This window comes from Trematomus bernacchii, unplaced genomic scaffold (assembly GCF_902827165.1).
Source record: "Trematomus bernacchii unplaced genomic scaffold, fTreBer1.1, whole genome shotgun sequence".
NCBI lineage: Eukaryota > Metazoa > Chordata > Actinopteri > Perciformes > Nototheniidae > Trematomus > Trematomus bernacchii.
Window position 1 is genome coordinate 1145604 of NW_022987782.1, and position 27192 is coordinate 1172795.

At 45.7% G+C, this 27192-nt stretch overlaps 1 protein-coding gene across 1 annotated transcript in view; it reads right to left on the reverse strand.

Moving 5' to 3' along the window:
• Positions 1–613: 613 nt before the first annotated feature.
• The window catches only part of LOC117497414 (melanocortin receptor 5-like), a 43047-nt gene continuing 16468 nt past the window's right edge, over positions 614–27192 (reverse strand). The window contains exons 4-6 of the mRNA XM_034149391.1: positions 24669–24857; positions 2699–3258; positions 614–855 (exon numbers count right to left, since the gene is read on the reverse strand). Coding sequence (XP_034005282.1) covers positions 818–855; positions 2699–3258; positions 24669–24857 — 787 coding nt within the window. The 3' untranslated portion in view covers positions 614–817. The remainder of the gene's footprint in view (positions 856–2698; positions 3259–24668; positions 24858–27192) is intronic.

Consider the following 27192-nt stretch of genomic DNA (forward strand, 5'->3'; position numbering starts at 1 on the left):
ATAAAATGCTGCACAGCTGATAACCAGTTCCTTCCCATAGACAATCATGTAATGTTGCAATTTTATTTTATTGCAATTAAACTACAAGCAAGATACAGCTAAATGTAGGTAGACTACATACATTAACAATAAACACACCTGTACTGCCACTGAGAATGAGAACAGCAGGTTCGCAATGGGCCAAACCTTAACACCTGGTTCTCAAATAAAGGTAGTTCAAGGCTACGGACCTTTTATTCATTTTGTGTTTAAATGTGCACATCTGACTTTCAATCTATTTGTTGAGTGTCTGAGTGTTTCTGTGTATGATTTTTTAAATTCCATACCATCTAGCTATCTTCTCTCTGCCTTGCTGATTATCTACTACCCCACTCGTTTTCTCTCAGGACATGGATGTACTCGCATTTTAAACCAAGTGTCAATCTTTATAAATAACGTTTGAAATTACCCATCTGCACCACATTCACATGGGACACATATTTCCCATAGACTGTTTTCAAAGATCATGTTATTATTTTTTCACATAGATCATAATCTTGAGGTTTCCATCATTCACAATTTACCACAGTTGATGCAAACAATTATATGAAGACAACTCAGAACTTTGCCTTTTGCTTTTATTCACACTCAAATTAATAAAATACATACTTTTGTGCAACATTGCCAACACTGACATCAGTCATTTCTCTTGCAGTTCACATTTATATTTTTGCATGCCATGAATTTACCATAACTTACATGACACATGTAACTGTTATATGGGCTCACTTTACAATAACATAGGACTGATCATGCAATTACTAAGTGGGCTTCCCCTCTAGTGTAACATTACATTCAGTGTTTTTGCTGCTGTTTCTTTCGGGACAACTAAGTACTTCCCAATAAATAATAACAATGATATCATTGGGTTTTAATAAAAGCACTTTACCATGTGGGCATGTACATTTGTTTGCATATTCATATGCTCTTCTTTTGATCTCACAAATACAAAGCACTTACAAAGACAATTAATGGGGAATACAGTAAGGCCATTACAACATGATTTTGATCCAAAAACATCTCTTGTCCCAGAGTCTTTATGCATAAGATATGCCACAGATAAATCAAAGACACAACTAATAGAGGCTTGCTCTTTTTGAAATACATATTACAATGTAACACTAGAAAGAAATGTTTAGCTTCTAGCACCAACAAGGTATGCCTAACTTTAGTCATGAACAGCAGTTTCAGACGGTTGCATTTTATAACAAAGATCTGTTTAGCTTCTTAGTTGGGAGGTAGGAGCGACTTACAGAAAGCACTTTGAAGCTACAATACATTTTACATTTAAAGTGTAAACTTATGGCATTTTACATTGTTTCATACAAGCACTGGCAGGGCTGTGTCATGAAGAGATCATGGGCGGCACACAAAATATAGCAGCTATAAATAATATGAAGATACAAGATATATACAGAAGAGTGTCAAAATAATCATAGCAGAAAATGTCTATGCTAATGAGCGTTAGCATTTAAGGAAGTTGCTCATTAGCTCTGAGTTTATGCTGCAGCAGGTGGAGGCAGGACAAATGTAGTTTCAGCAAACTATCTGTTGACAGGTGATAACATCCGAAGGTTAAGCAGCAGCTTACTTTCCCCATTTATGTGCTGTTTACACGAGAACGCAAACGGTTGTATCCACTACTTTTCTCTTTCGTATAGCCCGTTCGTTCACACGAGGCCGTAACGGAAACGCGGAAACGGACCCCGCAAACAGGTCCCAAGGTGGATAGATCTGCAAACGGAACGCTCTGGGGGGGCAAACGGCTCTGTGTGTACGCCCGAGCGGTCTCGTGCGGAAGTACAGCGCCAATTACAGGCCCGGCATATGTACTACAGCGTCTCCAGCGCTCCCGAGCGGTCTCGTGTGAACGGAAGACTTTTTTGATATCGTATTCGGTTCGTTTGCGTTTCGTATGCGTTTGCGTGTAAATGGGGTCTTAGAGTGACACCACTGACAAAGTAACACTCCTCCTTATAGATATATTTAACAATTTGTTTTTGAATCACCTCCTGCCAGATTCCTCCAACTCAAATGAATTATGGGCGGAATTGTTCAGCCTCAGCTTATGCTGACTCAGGCGACATCACCTGAGGCAACTAACTATTGTGTATTCCCTGCAAAACTTTTCCAATAGTGTCTTAATTCCCAAAATGAATACATACAGTAATTAAAAGCCAGCCTATAACGTTTCCTTCCCAACAGCATTTACGGTAGGGTTCACTTGTTTTAGTAATGAACATGACGATATCCTGTCTTAGCTTGTAATTTTTTTCTTTTCAAAAGGAAAAAGCAAAAGTATAAAGAACAGTACATTTCCTCTAAAATGAAAGGCAGGACACAAACTGTTTTTCTATAATGCAGTTTCAAAATAATCATCATTTCAAATGGTCCTGCATGTCTGTTCAAATACTGTAATGTCAACTAGCCACTTTGTATACAACCTTCTTACATACTGTGAGGGACCCCTCTCCAGGTAATTCCTGAGAGAAGACAAAGATGGTCTTGACCAAAGACTGTACTTGCTGAGAAGTGCAATGAACCATTTCACAAAGTGTATGTTTGATACTCTCGTATGGTTATGCGCCAGTGTCCGATTCAGTAGTTCATCCTACAAATCCTGTCATTGGTTTCATAGTCTGTGTCCCTCAGTACTTACCTGTTAGAGCGCAGATGTTGGTGAAGGCGTTCTTCAGGCTGTAACAACAGATAATCTCTTTAAAAGTCTTCCTCATCTCCTGACTCCTGAAGGCATAGATCAGTGGGTCAATCACAGAGTTGCACATGATGAGGATGAGGTACATGTTGAAGTGGGACATGAAGCACACACAGTAGAGGTTCCGCGGACATGAGATCATCAGGATCAGGTGGAGGAAGAAGGGAGCCCAGCAGACGATGAAGATCCCCAGCAGGATGGTGAGCGTGATGGCCCCCTTCATGCTGGCCCGCTGGTGGATGGAGTTGTAGCCGGGGAGCGCGGCGATGCGTTTGACATGAGAACGCGCCAACATGAACATGTGGCTGTAGAGGGAGGCCATGATGAGCAGCATAGCAAAGAACATGGAGACCAGGCAGATGATGACCGGGGTTGTGTCTGAGTAGATGATGAAGACGATCCCGCAGCCCGTGCAGAAGGTCCAGATTCCCCCGATGATGCAGCCGGCTCTCCTCACTGTCATGATGTTGTGGTATCTCAGCGCATAGAAGATAGTGACATACCTGGAGATAATAACACATAACCAAGTCAGCTATGATTTCCTAAAAACCTTTGTCAATGAAATATTCAGAACAGAGGGATTACCTTCAACATGGCGATAGCTTAGCCGACCGCTAGCGGCTAACAATGCTAACAGTACTAACAACGTGCAGACAAAGCTAACAATGTGAACCAGAACAGAAGGGTTTACATCACATTATCTGTGATAACGCTGTCAGACGGTAGGCCTTCTGCTTTATCAGTGGTAAACGCTATGTAAGAGACAACTGTTAGCTAGACACACAAGGACTCACATGCACTAACATGAATGTACAGCTAGCATGAGAAACCTGAGTAACTTTCTCTGCTACTCCACTATATACTAACATAAAACATTTGTATGCTGCTTTGTAGGGATGCTCCGATTGATCGGTGCTCTCTAAACATGCCGATCGCGAGGGCCGATCGCATGACGTAAAATACATGACACTTTTCTCTGTACGCGGCAAAACAAGCTCGCCAAAATGGCTTCACCGGTCTGGCATTATTTTAAGGTGTCCGAAAAAGACAGTAAAATAGTGGTATGCAACGTGTGTGTGAAGCAGAAATCCTGCAGCTCCACCCGCTGTGATGGGCGGTGTGAGCGGAGCGAAACACACAAGAGTTAGACCTAACACACTTAGCTATATTATCTACCTCTGGAACAAGCTAAACTAGTTATAAATATGTTTATTCTTCACTGTCGGCCTCACACATTACTGGATCAGCGAGCTGCATGAGACGATACTGACGGGCTGTCAGGAGACGGAGAGAGGGGGAGAGAGAGGGGGAGAGAGAGGAAAAGAGAGCGCTTGCTAATTTCTCCCGTGGTATTATCCAAAGTGAATGTAAACTTGAATAATATACATAATTTGAATGTAATAATTAAGTTGATTGTTGTTTGTGGAAGCTCCAGTGAATGAGCCCCATTAACTGAGTTTTAAACATCACTTTAAATGGAAGATTTAAAGTGATGTTTAAATCTTCCATTTAGGCCCCGCCCACTCGATCGGATCGGCGATCGGTATCGGCAGATACTGATTCCGGCGATCGGCGATCGGCCCCAAAATTGGCGATCGGAGCATCCCTACTGCTTTGTAATGCTCTGAATTTCAAATTGACAACCTTTAACTTGACACTGAGATTTTGAATAAACCAATGAAGTAAGTTTATTTTGAATGCTTTATGGTTAATCTGTGTCATCTGCTAGAAGCTTTTCTGAAACAACCTTATAGGCCTACATGGTATATATACTTATTTAAATATATATACAAAAAAGATGGCGCGGCAGATGGCTGCTTCGGTGTTTTGGTGCGCTCTGTTTTGTCTTGTTTTGTGCGTTAATTCAGTGTTTACATACAGTACACCAAACTATTTCACCAGGGAAGAGCTCCTAAACATTAGAGAAACAACTCCAGCGGATTACTTTCCCACTTTTCTCTGTTCTTCCGTGGAATTATTGGACATTCTTGTAAAAGGTACCCTCACCTGCATCCGAGCAGCGAAACGCCACAGGAGAGGGAAACGGGCCGGGACAATCGTACGCCTCCGGAGCCGCGGACTTTGCACGCTGCTACTTGGAATATTTCTCTCTCGTTCAATAAGCAATAAACTGGACAAGCTTCAGCTACTGGTTAGTAGAAACAGAGACTTTTCTTCATCTTGTGTTTTGTGCTTCACTGAGAGCTGGTTGTGTGGATCGATTCCGGACTTGGCGCTGCAGCTGCCAGCGGATCGTGACACGGAGCTCTCCGGCAAATCAAAAGGTGGAGGAATATGTTTGTATACAAACAGTGGCTGGTGCGACGATGTGACAGTGATTCTGCAGCACTGTTCTCCCACTCTGGAAACTTTTATCCTCAACTGCAAACCCTTCTATTCCCCCGCGAGTTCTCCTCATTCATACTGGTCGGTGTATACATCCCACCGCATGCGAACGTGCAGGAGGCGCAGCGCACACTTGACCAGATACTGTGTGTGGAGAGGACTTATCCGGACTGCCTAGTTATTGTTCTTGGTGACTTTAACAAAGGCAACCTCAGCCATGAACTCCCAAAATACAAACAGTTTGTTAAATGCCCCACCAGAGAGGGGAATATTTTGGATCAATGTTAGACCACCATCAAGGGAGCCTATCACGCCGTCCCCCGCGCTGCATTGGGCCACTCTGACCATACCATGGTACACCTGATCCCATGACTGGGACATGTTTAGGACTGCTACTCAAAGTCTGGATGAGTATACAGAGGCTGTGACGTCATACATCAGCTTCTGTGAGGACAGCTGTGTACCAACACGCACCAGGGTGAGTTCTATTTCGTATATGGCTTCGCCCTCTAAGGCTATCGCTATTGGGTAATCCCCCTGCGCACCCGCGCAGCACTGAAACACTTGTAGTCCATGCCCGCCCGCAAGGTGGGCCCCACCCTCGGGCTCCCTTCCGGTATAAATAGGAAGGAGGCCCGACAACCTGCTCCCTCTTTTTCTTCAGCACCCCGTTACTGAAGCACAAGAGACACTTTCATTAACAGAGCAATCATGAGCAGCAATTGTGTGAGAGATTGTCCCTCATGTGGCTCTGGATACATTATGAGTTACGACCAGCACACGATGTGCGAATCCTGCCTGGGGCCAGAGCACGGATACGCGGCTCTCAGCCAGCAGGTCGCATGCACACACTGTGCCCGTCTCCCCTCGGACGACAGGAAGCGAAGAGCGGACGCTCTCGCTGCTGCGGCCGAGGAGGACGATTGGCCCGTCCAGGCTTTCGAGCCCGTGGACGGCGGCCTCATGTCCCTGGAGCCGAGTGCCGGGCAGGTGTCGGACGACTCCTACCCCGCCTCCCTCCACGGTTCACCGTACGGTTCTCCCCTCCCTCCTCTCCCTCCTCTCCCCCGGACGGGGGAGACAGAGTCGGAGCAGGGTGCCGGCTTGGCGGACGAGCACGCGGAGAGACGCCCACAGCCGCGGCATCAGGGTCCTTCAGCGGCTGCAGGGGCTCCGTCCCACGTCTCCGCTCCCCCACCACCCCAGAGACAAAGGGGTCTTCCAGCGGTGGGTCAACGGGGAGTGAGGCACTCCCGCTCTTGGTCTGCTCCACCAGAGCCTCCGAGGAAGCAGAGACGTTTTTGACGTGTTGGGGTTGTGTGGAAAATAAAAGGAGAGTTCATTTTCCAACTTTTTGTCTGAGTCATCAGTATCAAGTGTTTTCTCACCCCCCACTCTGTGTAAGCCAGCTGCCTATAACCTATCGGTTAGTATACTGACCGATAGGTTATAGGCAGCAGGGCTCGTTTCAAAAGCCTGCAGTTTTTAATCTATCGGTTAATAAACTGCAGAGTTCGCTAATTAAGCCAGCTGCCACCAATCTGTTGATTAGTAGACAGCAGGGCTCGCTGCAGAAGCCTGCTGGTTTTAACCTATCGGTTAATGAACCGCAGAGCTCGCGGCATTCCTCTGTCCGAGATACGTCTCCTACACACGTAATAAGCCCATGAGCGCAGTTATGACGCCTCATGTGGACGTCACGGCACACACCTCCACTCATCCCCTGAGCGTGTACACGCCTCATGATGAGAGCCGGAGTGAAACGCAGCGTGTGGAGGCTCCCTCACAGCCCTTTTGCTCCAGGCCCACCTTGGGTTGCCTCACGGGCTCGTCGCCATGACGACCACAACACATCTCAAGCATTTGCGCCCGCTCTCAGAGTGTTTCTCAGAGTGGTAGCGCGTGTGTCTGATGGACAGCAGAGGGTACACCCTGCAGTTCGCCTCTCCCCCCCCCCCCCCCCCCCACAGTTCAATGGGACACAGGAAACACTCCCGTCATCCCAGGAACAGTCTTACGGGGAGTGGAAAAAGACTGGGGGAATGAGACCATCCTCGATCTGTCAGTATTCCACATGCTGACGATCAAACAGGTGCTGGAATGTGTTCACCAGGACGACTGGTTCACTTCCACCTGAAGGAGGATGCATACTTCCATACCCATCATCCCGAAACACAGGAAATTCCTGCGTTTCTCTTTTCAGGGAATATCAGACCAGATAATCTGTCTGCTGTTTGGATGTTCCCTGGCTCCTCGCATTTTGTGTAGAGAAGGCTGGAGCCACTACACAGTGACAGAGGAGGGATGAGAATGAGGTTTTTCTCTGGACGACCTGCTATTTGCTGGCTCGCTCCAGCATGAGGAAGTCGCTTTACAGACGTTACATCTCGTATCGCATCTGTCAAAGCCTGGGTTTCATAATGAATTTGGAGAAGAGCTGCCCTCTCCCCTCTCAGACATTCATTTATCTGGGAGTGGAATTAAACTCAGCCAGCAGAGCGCGGCTCTTGCGGCAGCGAGTGGAGGAACTGCAGCGAGATCTCCTCCGGCGTGTCTAAACCCGCACAGCCCTCTCCGTGACGCAGCTGCTCGGCATTGGCGTCAGCTGGTCACGTGGTGATCCCCATGGGTCTCCCCCACAGGAGGAGACTCCAGAGGTGGGTCATTCGCTGCAGAAGCCTGCTGTTTTAACCTATTGGTTTATAAACTGCATAGCTCGCGGCATTCCTCTGTCCCAGATATGCCTCCTACAGAGCACGGTCATGACGACCATTACAGCATATCACAGAGAAGCCTCTCCCCCCCGCAGTTCCATGGGATACAAGACTCCTGTCATCCCAGGAACAGTGTCTTGCGCTCCATTCAGCGCTGCAGGAACTCCTGTTGAAAAAGGCATTTTTTCAAGGGAGGAAAATCAGGGGTGTTTACTCCCGTTATTTTCTAAAATCCCGGAAAAGAACGGGGGAGTGAGACCCATCCTTGATCTGTCAGTATTCCCATGCTGACGATCAAACAGGTGCTGGAATGTGTTCACCAGGACGACTGGTTCACTTCCATAAACCGGAAGCACATATACTTCCATGTAGCCTATCATCATCCCGAAACTCAGGAAATTCCTGCGTTTCTCTTTTCAGGGAAATATCAGACCAGACAATCGTATGCCGTTCGGATGTTCCCTGGCTCCTCGCATTTTTTCAAAGTGTATAGAAGGCTGGAGCCACTACACAGAGGAGGGATGAGAGAGTGTGGTTTTATCTGGACGACCTGCTATTGCTGGCTCGCTCCAGGGAGGAAGTCGCTTTACAGACGTTACATCTCGTATCGCATCTGTCAAAGCTTGGTTTCCATAATGGATTTGAAGAAGAGCTGTCCTCTTCCCCCCCAGACATTCATTTATCTGCGAGTGGAATAAAACTCAGCCAGCAGAGTGCGGCTCTCGCTGCAGCGAGTGGAGGAACTGACAGCTCCCTATCCAGCGTGTCACATCCCACAGCGTGGTGACAGCCCTCTCCGTGATACAGCTGCTCAGCATGACGTCAGCTGATCACGTGGGGATTCCCCGGGGTCTCCCCCACAGGAGGGGTCTCCAGAGGTGGTTCATTCGCCCACGCACCGACCCCGTGCGTCAGAGGTAAATGTGCTGGAGCTGTTCTCCGGGTTGGGAAGTATTCCAGCACTTCGCCCCGTTGCTGTACAATCAAACATGTGTTGATTCGCCCAGCCAACAGGCCACGGCAGCCTACCTCAATTGCCTAAGGCTAAGGTCATCACAAACTCTTTTAGGTCAAGAGTGATCACCCTGGCTGGCTTCTTTCCCCCTCCTCACAGGTCGGAGGAAGAAGCCACGTCTCATCTCAGCTGTCCTGCTATGTGACGCGCACGGCTGCCTTGCGCCGTTCTCAGCGCCTGTTTGTGCATTATAGAGAGCGCTCGATAGGGCAGTCTCTATCTGCACAACGGCTGTCACACTGGCTGTGTGAAGCTGTGTCACATATGTCTCCGCTGGGTTGGATCCCCCGGAGAACATCAATGCGCACTCCACCAGAGGAATGTTTCCTCCTCCACAGCTTTGCACGGAGGAATGTCAGTGGAAGACATTTGCACTGTTGCATCTTGGTCTTCTCCCTGTTCATTTATTCAATTTTATTTGAGGGATGTCTCCCATTCCTCTCTGACACACCCTGTGCTGAGTGTCCTGTCAGAGTGAGTGACGTCAGGGATCCAGCTGTGCGCCTCTCTCCTGCCTCGGCACACGGAGAGTGGCCTGTATTTCCCTTTTATGAGAGGGACGTCCCCCTTTTTCCTCTGACACATTTCGTACGGAATGTCTTGTCAGAGTGAGTGATGTTGGGGACCCAGCTGTGCGCTTTCCTGCCTGTCTGCACGCAGAGAGCTGCTATTCCCCCTCCTTTCTGTCACTGGGCAAAGTGTGACCTTCGTCTCTACTTTCTCACAGCGGCAGGTATGTATTATTCCCAGCCTTCGTCCCCTCATGGTAAATATTCATGTTATGCTATATTCCAGGGACTGTGATGCGCCATTCGCATGGCGCAATAGGCATGGGTTATTATCTGAGCAGGTGTGTCTGTGCTTCTTGTACCGGGGGGACCCAGTGGGGCGCAGACTACATCTTGCTTCGCCCTTAACCCAATAGCGATAGCCTTAGAGGGCGAAGCCATATACGAAATAGAACTGAAGTTACCTACTGTAACTCCAGCTTCTATGAGTATTGGCGTAGCCCTCTAAGTTCTGGGCCCCACTGGCTCCACGAATAGCTGAAGAAAAGTTGTTTTGTGTGGGAGCAGGGTGTCGGGCCTCCTTCCTATTTATACCGGAAGGGAGCCCGAGGGTGGGGCCCACCTTGCGGGCGGGCGTGGACTACAAGTGTTTCAGTGCTGCGCGGGTGCGCAGGGGGATTACCCAATAGCGATAGCCTTAGAGGGCTACGCCAATACTCATATAAGCTGGAGTTACAGTAGGTAACTTCAGTTTCATCAACAACAAGCCCTATAGTTCACAGCTAAGATTGCAAAAGGAGGAGGCGTTTAGGAGTGGCGATAAGGCACGTTTTAGAGAGTCGAAGTACGTCTTTAGCAAGGCGGTGAGAGATGCTAAACGACAATACTCTGAGAAACTCCAACATCAGTTATCAGCAAACAATTCTGCTTCTGTCTGGCGTGGACTAAAGGCCCTGACACACCAAACTGACACCAAATAACACGTCCCGACGGACCCGACTGTTGTGTTGCCTCAAGCCTCCTACGTCTTGGCCATGTGTCGCACTGGAACACACCGCAAAGACTTCAGCCGAGCACGTACGAACTGCGCATGCGTGAGTGGCAATAACTCTCCTTACCAGCAGGCGGTGGTAGTGTGTATTCGTCATTCAAAATAGGCAACAACCGGAAGACAGAGAAGAAGAACAGACTGATATAAACAAACAACAAATAGCGTGTGCGTTCCATTTTCACTCTCGTCCATCGAAAACATGTTTTAGAATATAAAAATACATGAATGATGAAATGAGCACATAAAGTGCAGACATACTATAAAATCACAGTTAATAGACCTACATCTGATGATCGCAGTGTTCTGGCGGGTGTGTAGTTTATTGAGTCAGCAATGTAGTAATGTATGTAATGTAATAATGGCCACTTCTTGCTAAATTTACATTTCCATGTGATGCTTTTATCCGAGGCGACTCACAATAGGTAAATGAACAGCAGTAGACACTATCTCATTTACTTAGACACTGTACTTAAGGACAATGTTAAGGTACTTGAGACTAATCCTGCAACTTTATACTGACAAATAAACCGATGAGATGAAAAACCGGACTTGACCAAACAAATCACGGAGCTCTCAGCAGAGGACAGCCGGGGACGCTCCCGCCGATATCAGAGATGTCCCTGCTATGTGTGGGAGGTAAGAGAGGACATTTAAGGGCTATTTTGATGTCTTTAACCTCTTAAGCACGGCGGTCCCCCCATTGGACCCCTCCCACCGTGTTTTTTTCGAGATAATGTCTCAGGGCTTCTTAACATTTATGAAACTATTCATGTGTTGTCAAGGAGTGAACTCTGAGGCATGAACTCAAATGCACGACTCGAAACCAGACTCAGGAGAGGTTCAAAAATAAAGACTTTACTGGATTTTACACAGTAACAAAACAGGGAAAACAATAACTCTCTTTCGAGGAAAAACAATGACAATAACTTTGAAGCTTAGAGATACGTAACACGTCTGTGGAGTACGCTTGCTCAAAGTCCTGAATGAGGAAACGAACCGACAATGGACAGGAGGGAACTAGCAGAATATATACACAGGGTAAATGGGAACAGGTGGAAACAATCAGGGCGGGGAAAACAATCACAGACGCAGGAGACAGAAGGGGGCGGGGAGCGGAGGTCTGAAATGAGAGGGAGAATTACTATTCCACATAACATAAAGCACCGGACAGAAAGACCTGACAAAAACTAACATAAAGAATAAACTTTCACAATAAGTTTCTTGGCCATGACAGTACCCCCCCTTCTAGGGACGGCTCCTGACGGCCCAGGCTCCTCCGAGTTGAGGCGGTCAAAATCCTCAATGAGGCTCTTATCGATGATGAAACGGGAAGGAATCCATGACCACTCCTCAAGGCCGTAACCCTTCCAGTCAACAAGGAGCTGTCGCCCTCTACCCCGTTTCCTAGCAGCCAAGAGTGTCTTGACTGTATAGACTGGACCTCCATCGATCATCCTGGGAGGCGGGGGGGGTTTGGCGGTGGGAACCATGGCGCTCTCCTTCAGGGGTTTCAATTTCCCTACATGGAAGGTGGGATGTACCTTCATGGACCTGGGAAGCCGTAGTCTCACTGAAACCGGGTTGATGACCTTGGTGATGGGAAAAGGACCCACAAACCGGGGAGCCAACTTGCGGGAGAGTAAGTGGAGGGGAAGGTCCCGCGTAGAAAGCCAGACTTTTTGGCCTGGCTGGTATACAGGAGCTGGTCGGCGTCTTCGGTCTGCTGCTCGTTTTACCAGCTTAGAATTTCTGCAGAGGATTTTTCTTGCCGCAGCCCACACGCGATGACAACGCCTGACCATAGCGTGGGCAGACGGAACCGTGACCTCTTTCTCCGTGGCTGAGAACAGTGGCGGCTGGTACCCATAAACACAATGAAACGGGGACAATCCCGTGGCAGATGTGGGAAGGATGTTGTGCGCATACTCCACCCAGGTGAGGTGCTCGCTCCAGGAGGATGGATTCTGGGACACCAGGCAGCGCAAGCAAGTCTCCAGTTCCTGATTCAGGCGCTCTGTCTGGCCGTTTGACTCCGGGTGGTATCCAGACGAGAGACTGACCGTGGCACCGATGAGTCTGCAGAACTCCTTCCAGAAACGAGACACAAACTGGGGCCCCCGATCGGAGACAATATCCTTAGGGAAACCATGCAGACGAAAAACATTATGCATCATGACCTCAGCCATCTCCTTAGCTGAGGGCAATTTGGGCAGAGCAATGAAATGTGTCATTTTGGAAAAACGGTCCACTACCGTGAGAACTGTGGTGTTACCTCTAGAGAGGGGCAGGCCTGTGACGAAGTCCATAGAAATCTCTGACCAGGGTCTGTTGGGAATAGGAAGTGGTTGTAACAAACCCATCCGCGCCCTGGAAGAGGTCTTATTGCGAGCGCAGACAGGGCACGCCTCCACATACTCCTTCACCTCCTTCTCCATGGATGTCCACCAGAAACGTTGTTTAATAATGAACATGGTTCTCTTGACTCCGGGGTGACAGGTGAGTAGCGACGTGTGAGCCCAGTGGATCACCTGTGGTCGCTCGGCTTCTTGAACGAATAGCCGGTTAGGCGGGCAACCCCTGGGTGCAGGAGCTCCCCCGTTGGCTCGTATCACCTCCTTCTCCACTTGCCAAGTCAGTGCTCCTACCACACGGTTTAACGGAATGATGGGTTCCGGCTCCTTGACTGAAGGCACAGGGTCAAACAGACGGGACAGAGCGTCAGGCTTGACATTCTGAGACCCCGGCCTGTAAGAGAGAACAAAGTCAAACCGGTTAAAAAACAAAGTCCACCTGGCCTGGCGGGAGTTCAGTCTTTTGGCCTTCTTTATATATTCCAGATTTTTGTGATCAGTCCAGACCACAAAAGGATGCTCGGCTCCCTCCAACCAATGCCTCCACTCTTCCAACGCTAGCTTCACAGCCAGCAACTCACGGTTTCCCACATCGTAATTCCTCTCTGCCGGGGAGAGCTTCCTGGACAGGAAAGCGCAGGGGTGAAGCTTATTGTCCTTCTGTTGGCGCTGGGAGAGTACCGCTCCCACCCCCTCGTTGGAGGCATCCACTTCCACCACAAACTGGCGAGTGGGATCCGGCAGAGTAAGTATGGGAGCAGAGGTGAACATCTTCTTGAGTCGAGAAAAAGCCTCCTCAGCCTGAGGAGACCACACAAAAGGCACCTGGGGGGACGTGAGGACATGAAGAGGGGCTGCAATAGAACTGAAGCTCCGCACAAAACGCCTGTAAAAATTAGCAAAGCCTAAAAACTGTTGCACTTTCTTACGAGAGTCAGGGGTAGGCCAGCAGGCTACTGCGCTAACCTTCGCTGGGTCCATCCTAACCTGACCTGGGGAAATGATAAAGCCCAAAAAAGTGACTGTCTTGACATGAAATTCGCACTTTTCGGCTTTAACAAACAACATATTTAGGAGCAGTTTCTGTAGAACCTGGCGGACATGTTGTTTGTGGGTGTCAAGGTCAGGGGAGTAGATCAGAATGTCATCCAGATAGACAAAAACGAACCGGTTCAGAAACTCCCTCAACACATCGTTGATCATAGCCTGGAAAACTGCAGGAGCGTTTGACAGTCCAAACGGCATGACGAGGTATTCATAGTGGCCTGAAGGAGTGTTAAACCCCGTCTTCCATTCATCGCCCTCCCTGATCCTGACCAAATGGTAAGCGTTACGCAGGTCTAACTTGGTGAAAACCTTGGCATCCTGAAGCTGCTCGAAAGCGGACGAGATGAGAGGAAGGGGGTACCGGTTTTTAACCGTAATGTCATTGAGAGGTGAGTAGTCAATACAAGGCCTAAGAGACCCATCCTTTTTGCCAACAAAAAAAAAACCTGCACCTGCTGGGGATGAGGAAGGACGAATAAGCCCTGTTTTGAGAGAGGCATCAATGTAATCCTTCATGGCCTCTTTCTCCGGTCCTGAAATTGCATAAAGTCGACCCTTAGGAATGGGAGACCCAGCAATCAAGTCAATAGCACAGTCATAGGGGCGGTGAGGAGGAAGAGCCAGAGCCTTGGACTTACTAAAAACTTCACTCAGATCGTGATAACAGGAAGGGACTGAAAGTACATCAGGAAGATATATTTTAGAGATAGTATCCTGTCTAACACTCCCAGTGTTACATCTCCTGTCAATCTCTGCAACCGGTCTTAAACGGTGATCAACGCAAGTCTGTCCCCACCCCTCCACCCTCCCAGAGTGCCAATCTATGTGAGGGTTATGAAGTTTCAACCAGGGAAACCCCAATATGAGAGGATGTTGGGCTGAGTTGAATAAGTGAAATGACATTGTCTCGTGATGGTTATCATTACATCTTATTTCTAAAGGCTCTGTTTGGTGAGTCACTTTGAACAACAGCCGTCCATCAAGAGCACTTGCTTCAAGAGGCTGGGGTAGAGGTTTAGTTTTTATGTTCATTTTATTTACTAAACCCCAATCCATTAGACTTTCGTCTGCCCCTGAGTCAATAAGAGCACCATGAGTAAAAACATTGTCTCTGATTTTTACCTGGATGCGAGTCAGGGTGCGAGGAGGAAAATCAGAGGAAGAGATTCGGCTCCCCAACGTCCTCCTCTTAATTGATGAGCCTTTCTCTTTTACCGGACAAGCAGCTTGTGGATGTCCGCGCTGACTGCAGTAGAAGCACAGACCCTCCTTTAACCAACGCTGACGTTCTGCCATAGACAGCTTAGCACGGCCCAACTGCATTGGCTCCTCCACGGAGCCAGGGGGCGCTGATGTCTGGAACGCAGGTGGTGAGGGGTGACGGGGCCTCCAAGAAGAAGTGGAATCCGGCGGCGAGCGTCTCCTCTGGAGAGACGGACCAACCGCATCCTTGAATTTATTCCTTCTCCTCTCTGCCAAACGATTGTCTATTCTTATTGCCATGGATATGACGGAGTCCAAGTCAGCGGGCAGATCCAGAGGCGCCAGCTGGTCTTGTAGAGGATCCGAGAGACCGCTGACGAATGCGTCAAACAATGCAGCGGAGTTCCAGCCGCTGTCGGCTGCAATAGTCCGGAACTCGATAGCGTAGTCAGCCACACTACGCTGATTTTGCCGCAGCTTAATCAGAGCCCGAGCTGCTTCTCTGCCCGGAGTGGTTTGATCAAAAGTTTTTCTCATCGTGTCTATGAAGTCGTCCAGAGACCCGCAGATGGGAGAGCCTCGGGACCACTCTGCCGTAGCCCACGCTGCTGCTCGACCGGAGAGATGGGAGATCATGAAAGCCACTTTGGAGTCATCCGTGGGAAAAGCAGCCGGTTGGTGTCGATAGTGTAACTCACACTGTACGATGAACGGCCGGCAGCCTTCCGAACTCCCGGAATACCTCTCGGGTGGAGCCAGACGCATGGAAGGAATATGCGACTCCGTAGCCGGGTTGGGGTCGGATCTGGTCGCCGCTGGAACCGGAGGAGAAGCAGCCTGCAGGTGAGTGAGCACACGCTGAACCTCAGCTGCCAGCAGATTCACCTGAGTAGTCACCGATGATTGTAATTCCGCCTGACTGTTGGTTAGGTGCTGCACTCCGTGCTGTATGCCGGCCATCTGGTCCTCTTGTTGCCCAAGACGTTGGCCCTGAGAACGGATGGCGTTCTTGAGTTGGTCTGAGTCGGCTGAGTTCATTTTAATGGTCGGTTCGTACTGTCAAGGAGTGAACTCTGAGGCATGAACTCAAATGCACGACTCGAAACCAGACTCAGGAGAGGTTCAAAAATAAAGACTTTACTGGATTTTACACAGTAACAAAACAGGGAAAACAATAACTCTCTTTCGAGGAAAAACAATGACAATAACTTTGAAGCTTAGAGATACGTAACACGTCTGTGGAGTACGCTTGCTCAAAGTCCTGAATGAGGAAACGAACCGACAATGGACAGGAGGGAACTAGCAGAATATATACACAGGGTAAATGGGAACAGGTGGAAACAATCAGGGCGGGGAAAACAATCACAGACGCAGGAGACAGAAGGGGGCGGGGAGCGGAGGTCTGAAATGAGAGGGAGAATTACTATTCCACATAACATAAAGCACCGGACAGAAAGACCTGACAAAAACTAACATAAAGAATAAACTTTCACAATAAGTTTCTTGGCCATGACATGTGTAGCACCAGATTAACGGGAAGAATCTCAGCTAACTGAAGATATGAACCATTTTTGCCAAAACAAAACACAAGTCTAATAAGAAATGACCCCTGAGCGAAAAGATTCTAACGCACTGCGGCACACAATTCAAGATAAAAATACCCTTATTACTTATCGTAGCTGCACATACAATATAGCAGATTAAAGCTGAGACTCCACTGATTATTTAGGTATAGTATCATCACTGAGCGATCCGAACTTGCGACAGGGGAAGCAAACACAGACATCACAACACGTACCTTTACGGAGCTTTTACGGCAGATCGTCTCACTGTAGCTGTCAATTAGGTCAAAAGACGTGTTCAATGGCATTAAAACGGAAAAAAAAAATACTACAACTGTGGATCCATAGGTTGATAATGTACCTGTGACTTTAAAGAAATTATTTATAATCCATAATTCCATTTTTTACGTAAAAATCGGAGCGGAAAAGTTAGCTGCTAATGGTAGCCACCAGAGTGTATGCAGCTTCCGTTTTTTTTACGCGTCACTCTCACTCCTTATTTGTTAACGTGTTGGTGTGTATATAACTTTCCCTCGATTCCATTGGCTCTAGCGGTTATAAAGAGATTTCATTCATCAAAATCGAGCAAGGGGGGCCAGAGATAGGTCAAATCCACCAAAATGACCCCAGAAGTGGGGGTTTTTGGCTAAATCTCTCTAAAAAGGTCAAATTTCACTTGTTTTGAATCAATCTTGATACAGGGTACTTATTATATGTTGTACTTTGGATTCCTAAAGCTTTTAGTCTACTAACCCATCATCCAAGGGTAGTTTTCACTATAAGTAAAAAAGAATTTTTGGACGGACACTATAATTTACAGTTTTTTACTATGTAAAATCTGAATTTTCTTTAAAATAAAAAACATCTATATTGATTCTGACTTTTCTACATCCAACTCACAGGTTTATCATTACTTTGAGAAAAAAGATTATTAATTTAACCCTTTTAGAAGGGAAGATATGGTCATTTGTTCTGGGAATGTCATTTTCGAGCCTGAGACCTGAAAAACAGGCTCAGGGCTTAACAGGTTAAGTATCACCTGCTGGGGTTTAGCTGCTGTCCTGTGCCTTCTTAAATCGTTTGTTTACGTCCCTCACTTCCGTTTCGCTTCTCATTTGCTAGCTGAACAGCTGATCAGAGTGGTTTCTTGGCCCGATAGCTTGTGTCGACCGTGAAAGGCCAAATAAGGTGTGTCACGGCCGAGGGTTCGGGACACACCAAATTGACTTTGGGCGACAGGGCACGCTTCGTCGCCAGACAACCGAAGACGGCCAATATCGGCCTGGTGTGTCTGAGCCTTTAGACAGATCATAAACTACAAGCCAAAAACCTCACTCTCTATGAACGACCAACTCCTTGCAAATGATCTGAGGCCCCGCTCACACGGGACCGTTTGCGTTTATGCACAGTATGCGTATTCAAAAAAGTCTTCCGTTCACATGCATTAGTTTCATTTAACGTGTCTGTTCAAACGAGGCCGCTGGAAACGCTGTAGTACATATGCCGTGCCTGTAAGTGGCGCTGTAACTTCCGCCAAAATACACCAAAAGCAGCAGAAGAAGACCCAGAAGCAGCCGCGCAACAATGTTGCCATGGCTACCCTTCCAGTGTTGCCAACTTGGCGACTTTCTCGTTAAATTCGGCGGCTTTCCAAACCCTCCGGCTACTTATTTTTGTCAAAAGCGACTAACGACTAATTTAACGACTTGTAATGGTGTTATTAGGGACTTTTCTGGTGTTTGGAGACTCACATATTGTTCAGCAGTTAACGAGCCGCGGGTGCTGCCGTGAGCCCCTCTACCCTCCCATAGTACTCACAGGCGCTCACCCCGCAGCAGCTCAGCTGCAGTCAGAGCAGAGAGGAGACAGCCACACTCTCCCGCGTCGAGACGGCAAATGAATTGCGCATGAGCGGGATTTAAATGTAAAATGTAAATGTTTCTCAGAAAGAGAGATATTCTCTACAAACACCGGGTGAGATCCTCCTTTGTCAATATAATGGATCAATGCATGAAATCTGACTCTGTTTATTTTGTTTAAGGAGTATATTGGGCGTTAACAATTCTGGTTTGCCTTTTATAATATTATTTCATTCAAGAACCCCTTGTGCGTTTAATTAACACAGCTATTTTTGATAGTTGCTACAGCAGCAGTGAGCAGGAGAGGTGGGGCTATCGCAATTTTTTCAGGAAATATTCGTATAGAGGTGATTACACGGACTCGGTTGACCCCCCAGAGCGTTTCGTTTGCAAATCTATCCACCTTGGGACCCGTTATTGTTTGTGGGGTCAGTTTCTATCGGCCTCGTGTAAATAATAGGGCTATACGCACGCGAAACTATGCAGATACAAGCAGTTTTCTCCTCGTGTAAACGGCGCCTGAATCAGTTCTACTGTAGATTTGAAGACAAAGAGTTCAGTCCTGACACCATCCCCCGTGACACCTCCCAACAGCTTCAGTGTCACACCTCCACGTCCCCCTCCCGTTCAGTGTCCCACTTTCCCACACCACTGACCTCCCCTGACACATCAAATTCTCTCTCAATCAATGAAAATAATGTAAACAGACTTTTTAATGGCGCTTTTCCACTGCAGCACGTAGCACGGTTGGCCCGGCCTGCTTCTTTTTGCTTTTCCACTAGGGGTAGTTCCGGCTCAGGGCTACTTTTTCACCTTTTTTCTGGCCCTCCAAAATCGAGGTTCTTACCGAGCCAACAACCGAGCTGAATATGCTAAACTAGTGACGTAAACACTGTCGACTGCTGATTGGTCAGAGAGAATCGTCACAATTCTTCGGCGAGACAGTCTCCAAGCGTTGCATAAGCACCATTTTTAAAACAGACGAGCTACAGTCAACAAATCCATAAAGAAATGGCAGCAACAACAAAAACATGCCGTGGTCATTTGACGAGGTACAGACGTTACTCAATCTCGTTGCGGATGAAAAAATACAGCGGGGAGCTCGACGGCGCAACGCGAAACGAAGCCTGGACTCGGCAACGGCGTCCGGCATTCATGCAGGATGGTAGGTTTTTGCTAACGCTCTGTTCTTGCTTGAAAGCGCTGTGTCGCTATCTATTGTAAAGCAAATTTCTAACAAACAAACCTATTTTATCCTTAGATTTATGTTCGACAACCCATGCTTTTATAGAGCCCCGAAGAGCTACGGTTAGCACAGATAGCATTAGCTAGAGCTATTGTTTGCTAACACCATATATATACCATTGTTTACGTCCAGTTTTCTAGAGTTGTTGTTGCTATTTAGTATTGTGCTGCAGTAGTTTGTGGAATTAACAAGTCATGTATGCTGTTCTAGATGCCGTTGTGACTAGCGAGGAGGAGTCCCGAACAACGAGTGATGGCAGTGCTCCAGAGCACCGACAGCCAGCGTGTGGTTCTAGGTAAGAAATAGGCATGGCAAAACGACTGGAATTGTGACTTTTTTTAAACTTTAGATCATCGTCAGTAGGTAACATAAGCAATACCACTGTGTGGAAATGCTCTGTTACAAGTAAAATAACGTACCAAAAGTAAAAGTAGTAAGAATCACTATTAATGTTGCAGCTAGTACAATTATGTGTGACATCCTAATATATTCTTGTATATTGTTCATTGTTAAGTATTGTGCAGCAGACACATGGACCTGCACTGCTTTCCACTTATTTTGGACTGTGCTTTGTTTTAGATTTTTGGACTTTAAACTGGTCTCATATTTATTCATACTTATATTCATTTGTAATTATCCATTTACTTCATGACTGTATATTTGTACATACCAGAGGTGGGAGTAAGTCCTACATGTGCAAGTCATGAGCAAGTCTCAAGTCTTGACCTACAAGTATCAAGCAAGTCCCAAGTCACTGTGGTGAGAGTCAAGCAAGTCAAGTCAAGTCAAGTCATTGCTCAGGTCAAGCAAGTCAAGTCAAGTCATACGAAATTCTGATGAATAAGCCCAGTTTCCGCATTTAAATCAGTTAAAAGACAGTGGTTATGAAAATGGATTTAACCCACACTATGATCTTCATTGCATACACAGTTAATAATTTGAAATCTAATTTAGACCGATGACAATCATATTAGATTCATATTAACCCTAGAACTGCAGACAATATAGCTAGGACTCAAAAAGTCTGTTCAAAAAGGCAGAATTCCAGGTAAGAAAATCATATATGGCATTTGCCATTACACATATTTAATTGAAATGTATGTTAACACTAGAACCGCCTCAGCGTCAGCACCTACATAGATATCATTTTCAAATCATTTAATTTGTTCCTCTTCATAATTTCCTTATAAACTAAGTAGGACGATGTAAAACTCACTTAATTGGGTTAATTTAGAAATTGCTTCAGTTTATCATCATAACAGATTAAAAAGTTCAGATTCATTTTACAATAAATCAAGGAATGATGCACTTCTACAAACAAAAATAACATAATTAAAACATTTAAACAAACTACTAAAAGTAGATGAACTACATTATTCAAAAGTTTACAGTAACTTCTGATAATAACACAGGGGAAATAAACGAGGCATCTCTTTTCCTCTCTCTCTCTCCCTCTCCTGACAGCCTGTCAGTATCAGGGTTAGTCAAAATGAATCCCTTGGCGGTTCTAGTGCTTAATCGATTTGAAACCAAGTCTAACGTAGCTTAAACTTAACGTTAGCTTTCTAGCTAACACAACACATTCACGCACCTTTCTCTGTGGGTTTTTTTGTAGTGACGAATGAAGTTGGATGTTGTGGTGGTCGTGTCACCGATCTTTATGCTGCAGACCCTGCATACCGCTGTTCTCTTCTTATTAGCGTCATCGACAACATAATCCTTGAATCCAAACTTCACTATTTGTGGAGTAACGCTAGCCGCTGCCATGTTAACTGACGCTCCTGCAGTCTAGTGGGTTGCCAGGTTTGCGCGCACGGCGCTATAATCACCCAATCACGTTTTTCGAAAAAACTAAACGTAAAATCTCACTACAAAAACAAACGCAAATATTTAATTTTAAACAGTCAAGTCCTTTCAAGTCATCTGTCTCAAGCTTAAGTCAAGTCTCAAGTCATGAATACCAAGTCAAAGTCAAGTCAAGTCTTTTATCAATGTTAGTCAAGCAAGTCTCAAGTCAAAAAATATGCGACTCGAGTCTGACTCGAGTCAAGTCATGTGACTCGAGTCCCCACCTCTGGTACATACCCATACATATGTATACATATATTTATATTCATTACCAACAGGCTGGACATAATGTAATTCACTTTCACAATCATTGTAAACATCTAGGGCCAGAACTGTCTTTAGTTCATCCTTACTGTTGTTTATACTTATATATTTTATTCTTATATCCTTATGTGACCTTTACCTGTCCTGTGTTTTTCTTTCTTATTGCTGTTGCTGCTATAACACCTGAATTTCTCTACGGGGATTAAAAAAGGTTTATCTTATCTTATTGTCTTCCAGGCAAGAGGAAACGAGGAGAGGAGCACCCCACAGTCCTGAGGGAGATGCACAGTGCAGATCTAGCCCAGCAGGAACGGCACCTGCAGCTGGCCGTAGTGGCCTTTTACACTTGCATTTATGTATATAGTTTTGCTGTTTTACACTTTTGTATTTATGTTTATAGTTTGCTTTGTTATTTGCACTTGTTTGAAGATGAAACAGTTTGTTTGTAACAAGTATTTTTATCGTGATTTCCTCTGTGTTAATAGTAGATCTAAACAAACAAAACAGACCTCAAAACAACTTTCTTAATTTATTAGAAAGATTATTTTACATCTGTTATTTTTTCAAATGTACTTATTATGGGGCAGTACTTACAGGTGCTTGAAATTCAAATATTTACTAAAAAGTCAATTCTGATAACATGTATATGTGAAAGAGTAAAAAATATGTATTTATGTTCAACAAAATGTACAATCAGTACAATGAATGTGTTACTATTAAATTAGCGCATCAGACCCTCTCGTATGTCACTGCCCTCCTCCTCTGCACCTTGTGCCGCTGCTGGGGGGTACAACGGAGCTGATCCAGATTTGCTGCGGTCATGACGACATTACTAAAATGTGGGCTGGCTTTACGTTGAACTCCTGGCAACGTCCCAACACGTCCCAACCTATCGTCCCCATATACAGTCGCTAGCTGAATCCCCTCCCCCAGCTGTGTGTCTGTGTATTCAGCAGGATGTCTAAAGGAGGGACTTAGACTAAAGTTGTTATATATATATAATACATATAATGGCACTGTTCTAGTGGTGAACACTGAAGAAAGAACATGTCAAGCTATGTGCTGAATGAGAAACAATGCGTGTTTTGAACGTAATATGGTCTGTGTTTACATTAGCAAGCATCGCTAACACTCAGAGCTAACGCTGTACTGGAGAGAATATGTGTAAAGAAGCCGGATATAAAAGGAACTGTCCTTGTGGTAAACCTGCGAGAGAGAAAGCATTTGAGCTCCATACTGTTTCAGAAATAATGCTTGATGTGGTTTGGAACATAATATGGCGTTTAATCACCGCAGCGTTTAGCTGAGTTTCTGCTGGTAGACAGCCTTCTCTTCACAGAGCTCACTGCTTGCATGCGGACGCTCAAAAGGGGCGTGGCCAACATCAGCTCCAAAGGGGCGTGGTCACAGCAGCTCGGTTACATTTAAAGGGCCAGACCCAGAATCAGCACTTTAGTAACAGGGTACATTGTAACAACATACTACAATGGGTGATCTGTTTGGTATTTTGAGCAAAACACTTCAGAGACATGTTTTGTATAGATATGGCCCTATAATATATTGTTCAAATATAGCATAATAGGTGAGCTTTAAGTTTTAGGCCCCATTTACACAGAGACGGAAACAAAAATGAACCGAATTCGATATGAAAAAAGTCGGCTCAATAAACGTGTCCGTCCACACGAGACCGCTCGACCCGCTGGAGACGCTGTAGTACATATGCCGGGCCGTAAGTGGCGCTGTACTTCCGCCACAAAATACACCAAAAGCAGCGAAGAAGACCTCCCAAGCATGGTTGCCTGGTTGCCCTTCTGTTTTTTCCGCCGGTCAACATGTCCGTTAAAGTTTAAATCTTCCGGACAAAATTAGAAAAATGCCGGTCAAAGGTCTTCTTTGTTATTTATTGAGCTTTAAAACAAATTGATAACGACTCTATATAATAATAATAAACGGAGTCTCTCTCTTCCTCCCCCTCTCCTGACTCCGTCTCATGCAGCTGGCTGATCCAGTAATGAGTGACCTGACTATAAAAATAAACATATTTATAACTAGTTTAGGTAGTTTGAGAGGCAATTAAAATAGCTAAGGGTGATGATCCAACTTGAAGTGTGTGTTTTGCTCCGCTCATCGCTCCATCACAGCGGGTGGAGCTGCAGGTGATCATGCAGAGCTGCGTGTCTCTGTCAGCAGCAGCTGATCTCTGATCTCTCTCTCCTGTCCGATTAGACTTCACTCGCGTTTATGTCCATATCGATCAAATCTAGCTGGAGGCTCCTGCTGGGTGCACTGTCCTGCGAGATACCGGGACCTGGCTCGAAACACTCGGTTGTTGTTGTTGGCGAAACACATCAGCAATGACGCGGGTGACACGGGGGTGAGCAGGAGAGGCGGGGCTATGGCGTATAGGGCGTACATACGGAGCCGTTTGACCCCCCCAGAGCGTTCCGTCCGCAGATCTACCCACCTTGGGACCCGTTATCGTTTGAGGGGTCCATTTTCGCGGTTCCGTTACGGCCTCGTGTGAACGAACCGTCTATACGATAGAAAAAAGTAGCAGATACAACCCGAACCGTCTCCATCTAAACGGGGCCTTAAAGAGCTACTCCAGGAATTGGGTATTGCAGTTCCACCTAGTTAGGATATTCTGACTTTTAATCCATAAACTCCAATAACAGGATCAGTAGTTACATATTGGGCAGAAATTAGAGAGAGGTTGTTGATTTACAAGAGTTGAGCTCATAAAATGTTAATGACTGGAATATCCAAAAAGAGATCCACTGACTTGCTTATAAAACATATTTATTAGCTTAACTAAAGAAGAAAGTGAAAGCAGAGCAAAGTAATTACGCAAACTCACTTATTCATGAAATAAAAGGGCTAGTTTCTGTCCATCATTACCTGTCCACAGCGATGGCCAGCAGGCTGCACATTGAGGCCACCACAGAGATGCAGATCAAGGAGTCAAACACATTGTCCATCTGCCGGATGAAGTGATCCTCCACTACCAGCTGTCTGTTGTTTAGGAGGTAAATGATGATGGTCTCCCAGGCGTTGGAGACACTCACCAGCATGTCCGCTACTGCCAGACTGCAACAGCCAAACAGGGTAGCTTAAGGTTAGAACAACATGGAAGCATTTTTTAAAGATGCACATGAATCCAGAAGCCTGCAAGGTAGAAGTCATAGCTGCTTGACAACACATTCATGTCAGAGTGTAAAACAACAACTTAACTAGAAAATGCATTTCATGGAAAAAAATCTTGCTTGCAAAATCTTAAACCCAAATGCATTCCACTGCACTTGGGGTTATCACGAGGTGTGGACATGTGATCTATGCTGTACTCACGCTGACACTTCACAGTACAACATGATCTCAGAGACTTTATCAAAGGAAACGTGAACCTCTGTGCGGATACTGAAAAGGCTCAGCGAGAGCTAAAGAAGAGGATTCAGCAGACAGCTAGAGCAGAATCTGGAACAAAAACTCTAGCAGAACTGAGAGCGGGGGGGGGGGGGGGGGAATCGGTGACAGCATGCCAAAATTCCATAACTTGTGTCGGACTATAGGTCAAATTAGAGCAGAATGCCCAAAATAAATGTAATTATTCATCCTCTGGTGGAAAATAACTGTCTGTACTACATTTTATTTAATAAAAATAATTAAATGTATTTGATTAATTCCAATATTTTACACTGAACTAAAGTAATTGACTGATGCCATACCTATACAAATGATGACAAAGCTCTAGAGACACATGTCTAGCGTGAAAAGCAATTTTTTTCACACTAAATAAAATGCAATTTCAAATCAAAGGGAGCAATGCTGCAAAGCCACAGCATCCTTTATCACTTCCTGCAGAGATATATTCTAGACACTTGGTGCTATAAGTGGCGTTGCTAGCATAAAAGGTATTTTTAAATGTTGAATCAAGAGTAACAAGGCACAGCTTCTACCTTCACACACAAATAGTCACAGACTCGTGCAGCTCTCAGCGCCTTGAAAATACAACTCCACGACAGCAGACCTCGGTAGCTGCAGATGTATGGCGTTATATTTGTGCCTCTATCCTGAGCACGCAATGAAACATGTTGAGCATACAAAATGCTATTGAGCGCGCACTTGAACATTTCTGAGCACAGAGAAATATATTTTCTCTCATAAAACTCCTGCTCCGTGCATATACATATACATGTTAGGCTAACGTTGCCTTGGTTACAGAGCCTGTTGCTGTTGTGTATTGCTTTGAATTCTTTAAAACAAATATTATCTTCTTAAACTTGTATGGTAGTCAGGAGCATCACATCCTAATGTTTATTGATATATTTAGAGGGAGGGGATGGGAAGGAAGGCTTCAAAATTCAGATTAGAATAATTTCTACCATTTCTTTAATTCATGGTGGTTTCAGTAATCCCATGGTAATTGAGGACATAAGTAAATGACTAATGTAATCTTTATGACTTTCAGAAAGGACAGGGGACCAACAGGTGCCTATCAATGATTGTCAACTGACAGCACAATGAGTCAAAGGACTAGCAGCAGCAGCATGATGATGATGTTTATGTGTTGTTTTAGGAACATCCATTGTAAATAAATGGAATTCAATAAACATTGAATAGCATGTCATGCAGTTTGTCTGTGCCTTTTCCTCCGTGTTGTCCTGGCATATCGTCTCCACCATGGTTTGCTGTGCTGCCTGGGGATGATCCAAGCGCTCAGAGAAAGGAGTACACATGTAAAGTTTCCCCACTGACACAGAGAGGAGGAAAGAATGGCTGGCTCAAGTCAGCAGGAGCAATTTAACTATCACAAAAGACAACAACAGCAACAACATATGTGAGTTAATCATATTTTTCACAAAACGAAGACCACGCCATTGGGAAGCTTAATGTCTGTTTAATAAAAATAAGGAACAGGGAGAGGCTTGCAAAACTCAGGCTTAGGGTGAGGGTCTCATTGCAGGTCTTCAGGCTCCATTGAATCCCCCTGGGGTTCTTGTGCTGAGAGAGGGAGACAGGAGAAAGGGTTAGATACATCTATAAAGCAACCTATAGGATGGGAAATTGCTGACCTATTTTAAACTTACCTTGTGTTTTCACTCTCACTTAAGTCCCTCTCCCTTTGCCATCAATCCAAAATCAGCTGAGCTGCAACATAATACAGACAGGTAATAATCAACAGAATCACAAGGACATTATATGACTCTGCTAAAAACACTCACCCATAAGTTACGTTTTTGTTTACTGTTTGGAAGTCTCAAATATGCACTCTAAATCCATATCAATAGCGATGTATCACAAAAATAGCTCTCTTCCTTATTATTGTGTAACGTTAACTATATTATACTAGCTTGAACTCCAAAATGGATATCCTCATTTCACCACCTCCACCCACTACAATCACACGCCCCAATGTTATATTAAA